The sequence below is a fragment of the Callithrix jacchus genome, chromosome 9 (genome assembly GCF_049354715.1).
Source record: "Callithrix jacchus isolate 240 chromosome 9, calJac240_pri, whole genome shotgun sequence".
NCBI lineage: Eukaryota > Metazoa > Chordata > Mammalia > Primates > Cebidae > Callithrix > Callithrix jacchus.
In genome coordinates, this window is record NC_133510.1 from 131,840,850 (window position 1) to 131,851,894 (window position 11,045).

The following is an 11,045-nucleotide window of genomic DNA, read 5'->3' on the forward strand; positions in this document are numbered from 1 at the left end:
GAAATGCTTAGCACATTTCTATCATTTCCCCTGGACACCTCAAGCCCAACATTTGGCATACAAGGTGAGACAGAAAGCAGTGTTTCAGCAGAGGATACATTGTGGTGGTGGTGGGAGGAGTGAACCATTTATAGTTCTCTTTTATAAATTCATAATTCAGCTCTTCATGAGCCTGTTCAACAGGATCATCATGTACAGTTAACCAGGTTGTGCACTGTACAAGCATACTTTATCTAAATAGGAGAGGTCATTCCCTTTTAAAGACAGAATGGATTTTATTATATATTCCAATTTTTCAACAGAAAGCATTAAGGTGTCTTGGGGAAGGGGTGACTTTATTTGATTCTCACAAAGGCATGGGATGGGCCAGGGTATAGAGTGAAGTAGGTATGTAACTCCTTTGCCCTGTGTTCTGGACCTCAGGCCTGTTGAGATGGAAGAAATGTTGCTGGGAAGGGGGCTGACCTCTGGAAATGTGTGATGGATTCTCCTGTGTCCTGCCAATCCCGCAGGTGCTGTCCCCACTGTCGGACTCCATCCTGGCAGAGAAGACAATAACCGTCCTAGATGACAAAGTGTCAGTGACAGACTTGGCCATCCAGCTCGTGGCCGGGCTGTCTGTCACCCTTTACCCCAATGCAGAAAACAGCAAGGCCATAACAGCTGTGGCCACCGCTGAGGAGCTGCTGCGGACCCCCAAACAGGTAGGGGGCCAAATGCCAGAGGTTGAGAGTGAGCAGGGTTAGCCACTGTGCCTGCTTCAGCAGAGGGACAGGGTGGAGGGTGAGATGGGGGCAGGTCAGCAGAACATTGCACCATGGAGGCCAAGTCATTGCAGGCAAAGTTCCCACCTCGCCCACGTAGCTTTTGAACAACACACACCATCACCAGCCTCCTCACCAGGTCTCCTGGCTGCCGCTCTCACCCCTGCACTCCCTGCTCCTCTCAAGAGCAGAGTATACCTTTAAAACTGCTGTTGGGGGGCAGGAGGTATGGGAGGGGTAGCATTAGGAGAACTACCCAGTGTAGATGACAGGGGGATGGATGCAGCAAACAACCACAGCACGTGTATAACTATGTAACAAACCTGCATGCTCTGCACATGTACCCCAGAACTTAAAGTATAATTTTAAAAAGCCATAAGTCATGTCATGCCACACTGGTTTAAAATGCTCCAATGACTTGCCACTGCACTTAGAAAGAGACTGTATTCCTTGACATTGCACGTGCCACAGCCCCTGGCTAGATCTCTGACTTCCTCTTCCACAGCCCTCCGTCTCGCTCATCCCACTTGAGGCACACACTCCCTTCACACTTCTTTAGGGGTTTTGCAGTGGCCATTGCTTTTGCCTGGGATGCACCACCCTCACCACCGAGTGCAGCTCCTTCTCATTTTCATACCCAGTTATGATACCCTCTTCTCATCAGTGCCTTCACTTACAGCGAATGAATCTGATTCAGCCCCATTTCCTACCACGCAAAGCATGTTTCTCCTCCATAGGATATAAGCTTCTACAAGACAAGCCCCCTGATTATTGCTCTGTCCCCGCTGACAATCACAGGGCCAGCACACAGTAGGTGCTGAATAAATGCTGGTTGAGTGACTGAATGACTCTTAGAGCTAAGCTGGAAGACAGGACGCTGGAAAGAGAGCAGGGAGAATGATCCACGTGACACAGCCAGGATGTGCCCGTCTGACCTTAGCAACCTGCACATGGGTGTTGGCCTTGTCTGCAAGACTTTCTGCTTCTGATGTCATCATTGGGACAAACTTAGGAGCCAGAAGGCTCAGATGGCATCACAGCCATGCCCCTTACAACCTATGTAACCTCAGGCAAGACACCTCACCTGTGTCTCAATTCTTAATGAGAAAGTAACAACACCTCTGAGAGTCCGTTTGCAAATTAAATTCGGCTTGATGACGTTGAGTGCTAAAACCAGCAGCTGGCACATGCCATCCACTGTTAGCTCTTTTCCTGGGAATGCCCACTGGTATTATGAGCATTATTTTAGTGAGAGCACACAGGGCCTTGGGTGCTCCGTCAGAGCAGACAGTCTTGACTCAGAACATTCTGCTTCACACCCAGTTTCCTCTGGTGACTTGTGGCCACAAGCGGCAGGCAGTCCGGGGAGGAAGCTCAGATTAAATCCACACCCCACTATGGGCTAAGCAATGCTGGAGGAGCAGTCGTGTGGCTCTGACAGGCGACAAGGCCCAGGGGTTAGAGTAGGGGCTGGGTTTCCCTGGAACATGATAATGCTACAAAGCAGAGGCATGATGATGCGGACAGAGGACAGCGATGGCCGGGGCGCAGGCATGGTGACAGATTCTAGGGGCTTGTGTTCTTCTAGGGGGGATTGGTAGTTCCAGCCACCGCGCGGGATTTCGGTGCAGTTCAAGGGCTGCAAACTCAAATGCCTGCCGGGGCTGGGCTGGTGTTATAAGCAAGCAGTGCAGGCTGTGTAAAATCCATGTGGCTGCCTTGTCCAGTCGTGGGGTCTACGACGAGCCAGAGCGAGGATGCTCAGGGCAGAGACATGCCCGTTATCTGCTGCAGCCAAGTGCACTTATTTGCTAGCGCACAGCGCGGTGGGTGAGCTCCGCTGGATTCATGCTCAGAGTATCAGGAAGCTGAGATCACAGTGTGGGTTGCCTAGGTTCTTGCCAGCATGCTCTAAGAAAGAATCCACTTCCAGAATCATCTGTGTTGGTAGAATCCAGATCTTTACAGTGGCAGGGATGAGGCTGCCAATTCTTGGCTGGTTATTGGCCGGAATCCTTTCTTAGCCCCCCAAGTCCACCTGAAGTCCTTCTCACTCCCCACCCTACCCTCATCCGCTTCAACACTAGCAACAATGCATGGAGTCCTTCTCATGATCCCCATCTCTCCAGCTTCCCCTTCTGTCACCAGCTAGAGAAATCGCTCTGTTTTTAAGGACTCATGTGATTTCACTGGACTCACCCAGATAATCCAGGAAAATCACTATCAACATTCATGTAACAACATAACGTAATCCTGAGAGCCATCACTCACCCTACACCCGTGCTCTGGGAATTGTGGTGAAACATCTTTGGTGGGCCATTCTAGGAATTCTGCCTAACGGGGAGACAGCTGCTACCTGGTTTTTCCCCGAAGAGCCGATAGGTGGGACCTGGGGTGCATGCAGGTCTGCATCCAGCCCCCGGTACTGGCTTCTTCAGTTCTTCTCTTCGAGAGCAGATAGGGCAGGAAATCAGCATGGTGTTTTCTGGTTTACAAAGAGCAGAGTAATACTCTCATGTTTAGGATGAAAAAGAGCCGAGGAAATTGGGAGAGAGAAAGCCAAAAGCATGAAGCTATTTGCTGAGAATGAATAATGAATTAGGGTGGGCGATTGGCATCGCAACCCCCCGGCATGGGGCACAGCCAGGCGACCCTCATCTCATGTCACCCATCTGTCTTCATCAGCTGACAGTAATTGGCGTCCCCTAGCTCTGACTCAGGGGGATTTGTGGATGTAGTTCATCTGATTTGCAGACACGGCTCCTGAAAGGATAGAGCTCTAAATCATTTCTGGGCATGTGTTACATGAAGTCATTCAGAATTTCTCATCTTTGAGGAAATGTGTTGGCTTCTCTTGTTGAAACGCTACATTCCAGCCTCTCTGTAATGAGCTAATGGAAGAAGTTAGTCTCAATCATGCAGCGGGGCTGATGCAGATGGATCTTGGCAAGCCAAGGGTGTTCTGAGGCCTTCGTTCCGACTGTCTGCCGTTCGGGGGCTTGCTGTATGTTAACTTCTTTCTCCATCTAGTTTGTGAAGAAAACTTAATTCAAGATGAAACGTCAGCCACAATGAACTTGCACACTGTTAAGTCTTTTATCTCAGCCCTTAGAGTGTGGAAGGCTGGCACCTTGTTCATGACATTTTCAACTTTGAAATATACAATCTGAAAGATTTTCACACCTACAAATATGAGGGTAGTGGCTTGTATGTCCCCTGTGCCTTGTTTGCTCTAAAGAAAGTAGGGGCCAGGTGCAGTGGCTCATGCCTGTAATCTCAGCACTTTGGGAGGCTAAGGCAGGTGAATCATCTGAAGTCAAGAGTTCGAGACCAGCCTGGCCAACATGGTACAACCCCATCTCCACTAAAAATACAAAAATTAGCCAGGCATGGTGGCAGACCCCTGTAATCCCAGCTACTTGGGAGGCTGAAGCAGGAGAATCACCTGAACCTGGGAGGTGGAGGTTGCATTGAGCCAAAATCATGCCATTACACTCCAGCCTGGATGACAGAGTGAAACTCAGTCTCAAAAAAAAAAAAAAAAAGAAAGAAAGAAAGAAAGGAGAGGAAAATTTAAAATCTCTTGGTATTCATGTGTGAGGTTGAGGCATTAGGACTTGTCAGGTTGTGTGATTCATCAGCTTATGTGGACAGAGGCCACAAGGTGGGCACCAGCATCCCTGAGCCGTCTCTTCTGTCTTCATTTTGGTCCACTTGGAAGCTGAGCCTGAGATAAGGATTCAAGTGCAAATAGTTTATTCAGGTGGTAAAGACAGCGCCGGCAGAGAAGCCGGGGCTTATGGGAGGAAGGAAAATGCAACCAGCAGAGTGTGTTACCAACTCAGCCACCGCCAAGGGCAGCCGGAGCACCTGCCTGCTGGTGACTGTACATCTGGAAAGGCCAAAAGAGTCACTGCCCTCGAGGGGCACGGGATCTGGGATAAACACAACAACTCTGTCATCTCCCACTGAGGGCTGCCCACAGCAGGTGTTAACTCCCTGGCACATCTTGCTGTACACACAACCGCAGGGGTTCCAGAAGCCCGAGAGTGACCTTGGACAAAAGATAAGCTTTAAAAAAAGCACAGTTGATCATTGAAAGTTGAGCTAGAAGGAGCTGAGTGGGAAGCCCCCCAAAGAGAGCTCCACACCCTCCCAAAGTTTCCTGCACAGGCTCACCCCTCAGAGCCAGCTGGCATTGGCCAGGGCTTACCATTACAAGTGACAGGACCCAGCTCAGCCCGCCTTCACACACAGCAGAACACAGTTTATGTCCAGGCATTTGGGTCCTCAGCTACAGCTAGACGCAGATGCTCAAACGATGTCATCGGCATTTTGTTTTAATCGCAGGCATTCTTCCTCAGTCCTGTGGGATGGAGGGTCATTGCCCTGAACACTGCTTGCTCCCAGGCTACTCCAGTGTTTCCTTCTGTAATTCCTACCAAACAACCGTTGGAAATTCTCATTCTCTCTTTTGTCTTTTCTTTTCACCTGCCCTTCACAGTTTTATTTCTTTATATGCCTGTGGGTCTATCTGGGGAAACGCGGGTGGCTTTGTCTCCCAATGGAGTAATGTAATCCTCTCCTCAAACATGTCTCGTCTGCTGTTCGAACCACCCATCGAGTCACTGACTTCAGGGACCCTGCTTTTCATTTCTAGAAATTCGACGTGGCTATTTGCACACCTTCCTTGCTGCTCTGTTTCCATTTGCTTTTGATTTTTTTTTTTCTTTTTGAGACAGATTCTTGCTCTGTTGCCCAGGTTGAAGTGCAGAGGCACAGTCTTGGCTCACTGCAACCTCCACCTCCCGGGTTCAAGCGATTCTCCTGCCTCAGCCTCCCAAGTAGCTGAGATGACAGGTGGGCACCATGCCCAGCTAATTTTTGTATTTTTTGTAGAGACGGGGTTTCCCCATGTTGGCCAGGCTGGTCTCAAACTCCTGACCTCAGGTGATCCACCCACCTCAGCCTCCCAAAGTGCTGGGATTACAGGCGTGAGCCACCATGCCTGGGCCCCATTCACTTTTATTGAGACAATTCCAACTCCTTTTAATTTTTTAATTAAGCTTTTAATTTCTTTTTAAATTCATTTCATAGACTGTTATTGTTGATTTGTTTTACATCACATTTTATTTCACAGAGTAGTTTCTCGCTGTTTTGTTTTATGTACAGCCTTTGGAGTCTTGTATGAGCTCACGTATCAGCCTGCTCACCCTTCTGTGTAAATGTTTGATGCACCCCTCTCATGGTGCAGCCTTCCCGCCTACAGCCTGTAACCTTTCTTTCTGGTATCATGAATGCCTCTTGAACCCTGGTTGTTTGGCTTCGTTTTGCTCTGAAGGAGGTTGTGTTTGCATTTGCACAGGTCTGACTTAAAGGGAGTTTCTTTTCTCCCAATTCCCACACCACACAGTTATCACACCCAAGTGTGGGCTTCTGATTTTGAGTGCAGACATCTCCAGCAAGGACTCAGAGCACACACTAGCTTTGCTGCTATATCTCTGGCTCAGCAGGAAGGATTTTCCCATGCCCCGTCCATGGAGAAGGTGCCTGCTGCCTCCCTGGGCTGCAATGACAGTGTCTGGGATGGATGGGGACAAAGGTCCATGAAGGCCACAGATCAGACCTGGTTTGCTGTAAAAAAAAAAAAAAGAGAGAGAGAGAGAGGAAAGGAGGCAGCTACATGACTTTCTCAGCAGAGGGTGAGTTGTCGTGGTCTTTGTGGGGCTGATAAATGGGCTCTGGCTGTGGCTGTCCCTGGGGTCCCCAGCACAGTGGTCAAGAGCTCAGCTCTGAAGCCACATCTGTTCCAGCCCTGATCCTGCCTCTTCCTAACCACGTGACTGGACATAGTTCTTTTTTATTTTATTTTTTACCTTTATTTTAAGTTCAGGGGTACATGTGCAGGTTTGTCACATAGGTCCCCTTGTGTCATGGGTGTTTGTTGTACAGACCATTTCATGACCCAGGTATTAGCCTAGTGCCCATTAGTTGTCTTCCTTGATCCTCTCCCTGATTCCAGCCTCCACCCTCCACCCTCCAATAGGCCCCAGTGTGTGCTATTCCCTCTCTCTGTCCATGTGTTCTTATCATTTAGCTCCCATTTATAAGCAAGAATGTGCAGTGTTTGGTTTTCTGTTTCTGCATCAGTTTGCTAAAAATAATGGCCTCCAGCTCCATCTGTGTCCCTGCAAAGGATAGAATCTTGTTCTTTTTATGGCTGCATAGTATTCCATCATATAAATGTACCACATTTTCTTTATCCAGTTGATCACTAAGGGACTGCACGGTGTTTCCTAGGTGAATGGAGGAGGGTGAAATGTGCAATTCTAATCGCAAAATGGAGAGCCTGTATCTACTGAACACTTGCTGTGGCTCATGTGGCATTTAGGTTGACTTCGTTCCCTTGCTATTGTGACTCCATGTCCTTGCTGTTGTGAACAGTGCTGCGATGAACGTACGTGTGCGTGTGAGCACATTTCTTCACCTCTCTTTGGTCAGGAAGCATAACCCAACCTACTTCGTGAAAGAGGAGACAATGCATTCTGTAAATAGCTACAAACAACACCTGACTCATAACAAGTGCCCCGTGGATAAGGGCTGTCGTTTTTGTGATTAGGTTACACATTTCACCCTCCTCTATTCATCCAGGAAAGCTATTCCCCATCTATGCCCAGGCTCTGTCCTAAGTGCTGAACATTGGGGCTGCTACTAAGAGTCTCTGCCCTTAAGGAGTTCCCACTCTTGGAGGCAGAATAAAAGTACCCATCGTTAGCTCCCCACCCCCTAACAGTCCCTGGTGTGTGATGCTGCCCTCCCCGTGTCCATGTGTTCTCATTGCTCATCTCCTACTTAGGAGTGAGGACATGCTGTGTTTGGTTTTCTGTTCTTGTGTTACTTTGCTGTGAATGATAGTTTCCAGCTTCAACCATGTCCCTGCAAAGAACGTGAACTCATCCCTTTTATGGATGCATAATATTCCACAGTGTGTATGTGCCACATTTTCTTTATCTAGTCTCTTATCGATGGGCACTTGGGTTGGTTCTAAGTCTTTGCTATTGTGAACGGTGCCACAGTAAACATACATGTGCATGTGTCTTTATAGTAGAATCATCTATAATCCTTTGGGTGTTTACCTAGAAATGGGATTGCTGGGTCAAATGGCAGGGGAGGGATAGCGTTAGAAAAACACCTCATGTAGATGATGGGTTGATGGGTGCGGCAAACAACCATGGCATGTGTATGCCTCTGTAACAAACCTACACGTTCTGTACATGTGCCCCAGAACTTAAAGTATAATAATAATAAAAAGAAGTATCCACAGCTAAGTTAAAAACAAGGCTTTCCATAGGGTTATGTTTGCTGTGGGCACACAAAGGGGAGAGGATGGTCACTGTCACCCTGGAGAGGAGGCGACAGCAGGAAGCCTTGTGCGCCTGAGAATCTGCCAGTCGTGGGCGTGGCTGTGAGTGGCATTTCTAGGCCAGTAGCTTTCAGTTCTTTTGGAATATTATTCAGCCATAAAAAAGAAAGAAATGTTGTCATCTGCAGCAATGTGGATGGGCCTGAAGACATTATTTTGAGTAAAATAAGCCAGGCACATAAAGTCTAATTTTTTTGACCTGTCTCCACAATGGGAAATAATTTTTACATAGCTGTTGGGTCGCTGACAGAAGTGTAGTCAGTGTGTGAAATAACGTAGCCCCTTCACACTAGCCCTCAGCTTCCTCTTTCCCTCTGATGGGAATTTCCAGCTACCCATGCAGAACAAAGGCAGCACCACTGCACAGGGCCACCAGCTAACACCATGCGCTGTCCCCCACACCTCACTGCCGTCCAGCTGCAGCCAAGCAAAGCATCTGCAGTGGCACAACAGGGTCAGCCTTCAAAGGCAAAATGCTCTTGTTCTCCTGTCTCTCAGGTGAAGCTTAATTCACTGGGGCCGTGCAGGGAGAAGAGGGGAGCTTGCTTTCTAATGCCCTTGGCTCTGACAGTGTTTCCCACCCATCGGCCTTTGCCGCCATGCTGGGTACAGACAACAGCTGTATCCATTCCTCATACTCAGGCCACTAATCACAGGGTGTGTGGCAAAATGACCAGGGCCTGCCCTGGAAGCCAGTCACTGTCTGTGAAGACGCGCCTGATTCAAGCGATCACTGTGGATAAAGCCACCTGGAGCCTCATCTCCGTTAGGGATTTGTGTTTTGCTGTTTGTTCGTTCCTGGTAAGGATTATGCGAGAGCTATTAGTCACATTCACATTTGTTCTCATTTAAATTAAGGTGATTTCTCTGCCCCTGTATGAGTTCTCCCCAGATGCATCAGCTACTGGGTCTAGATTTGGGGTCCCACACCCTGTTTCTTTGGGTGTCCTCCTAGCAGGGGGTTTCTAAGGGAAGAGGCATCCCCCAAGTGGTCTTCTAACTGCCTGTGTCCCTGCAGGAAGCTATAGTCAGCACGTGGCTGCAGTTCAGCGATGGCTCAGTGACGCCCCTGGACATCTACGACACCAAGGACTTCTCCCTGGCAGCCACCTCCCAGGACGAGGCGGTTGTGTCGGTCCCCCAGGCCCGTTCTTCCAGGTGGCCCGTGGTGGTGGCCGAAGGGGAAGGCCAGGGCCCGCTGGTCCGAGTGGACATGACGATTGCTGAGGCCTGCCAGAAATCCAAACGCAAGAGCATCCTGGCCGTGGGCATTGGCAACATCAGGGTCAAATTCGGGCAGAACGACGCTGACTCCAGCCCCGGCAGGGACTATGAGAAAGATGAGATGAAGAACCACGCCAGTGACCGCCGGCAGAAGGGTCAGCACCACGAGCGCACAGGCCAGGACGGGCACTTCTACGGCGGCTCTCCCGGGGAGCGCGAGGAAGGGGCTCTCCGGAGAACCACCACCACGGCCAGGTCCCTGCTGGACAACAAAGTGGTGAAGAACAGCCGGGCAGACAGGGGCAGGTTGGCAGGAGAGGAGCAGCTGCAGAACATCCCCATTGACTTCACCAACTTCCCGGCCCATGTGGACCTCCCCAAGGCCGGGAGTGGGCTGGAGGAGAACGACCTGGTACAGACGCAGCGGGGCCTGAGTGACCTGGAGATCGGGATGTATGCCCTCCTGGGGGTGTTCTGCCTGGCCATCCTCGTCTTCCTCATCAACTGTGCCACCTTTGCCCTGAAGTACAGGCACAAGCAAGTGCCCCTGGAAGGCCAGGCCTCCATGACCCACTCTCATGACTGGGTGTGGCTCGGCAATGAGGCCGAGCTCCTGGAGAGTGTGGGAGACGTGCCGCCGCCCCAGGATGAGCACACCACCATCATAGACCACGGACCGGGGGCCTGCGAGGAGAGCAACCACCTCCTGCTCAACGGTGGCTCCCACAAGCAGGTGCAGAGCCAAATCCACAGGTCGGCCGACTCCGGGGGGCGGCAGGGCAGAGACCAGAAGCAGGAACCCCTGCACTCGCCCACCTCCAAGAGGAAGAAGGTGAAATTCACCACCTTTACCACCATCCCCCCGGATGACAGCTGCCCCACGGTGAACTCCATCGTCAGCGGCAATGATGAGGACATCAAATGGGTGTGCCAAGACGTGGCTGTGGGTGCCCCCAAGGAACTTAGAAACTATCTGGAGAAACTCAAAGATAAGGCTTAGGCCCCTCTAGCCAAAGGGCCCTGCCCAGATGCCTTCCTTGTCCTGGAAGCTGGTCTAAGTGGGGCAGAACGAGTCGTCAGCCAGGTTAAGAAGGGAAGGTCCCGGGCGCCATGCTAGACCAGATGGAAAGTTTTGAAGTCAGGAAAGGACATTCTTGTATCAATGTCAGTGATCGTGGAGGATGTTCAAAGGTCAGGAGAATAAAGTCTGGGCCATGGGGAGTGCAGACCAAGCTACTGAACTGCACAGGCAAAATTAGGAAGGTTATTTTATGAGTCAAAACATACTACAGACAAGCTACCAAAAATTATTTGTTAAAAAAGTGCAAAAAGACAAATAAAAAAGAGATAGAAATAATCATCTGTTTATATTTCTAATAAAGGAGCAAAACATAAAAATAGGGCCTGCTAAGAGACATGTTTTCACCTATCCGAAGACAGCCTTCAACTGTCCCCACAGGTCCGGGGAGGAGACATCTCCTAACAGTGACGCCTCCTGGGATAGAACTGAGGAGTTTTACATCTTTCCTTGATCAACTTTTCTTTCCACTTTTCCCTGTTTTTTTTCTTTCTGTGTCTCAGACTTCCACTGCATTCATAGTTAATGTTTATTTCTGAGAATCAAGCAGTATATT

The 11,045-nt window shown here is 49.7% G+C and overlaps 1 protein-coding gene across 1 annotated transcript in view; it reads left to right on the plus strand.

Annotated features, from left to right (window-relative positions):
• Positions 1–10,768, plus strand: part of TMEM132C (transmembrane protein 132C) — a 446,814-nt gene extending 436,046 nt beyond the window's left edge. Inside the window, exons 8-9 of the mRNA XM_035258174.3 lie at positions 513–704; positions 9,206–10,768. Of these exons, the coding sequence (XP_035114065.2) occupies positions 513–704; positions 9,206–10,411 (1,398 nt within the window). The 3' untranslated portion in view covers positions 10,412–10,768. The remainder of the gene's footprint in view (positions 1–512; positions 705–9,205) is intronic.
• Positions 10,769–11,045: the final 277 nt, after the last annotated feature.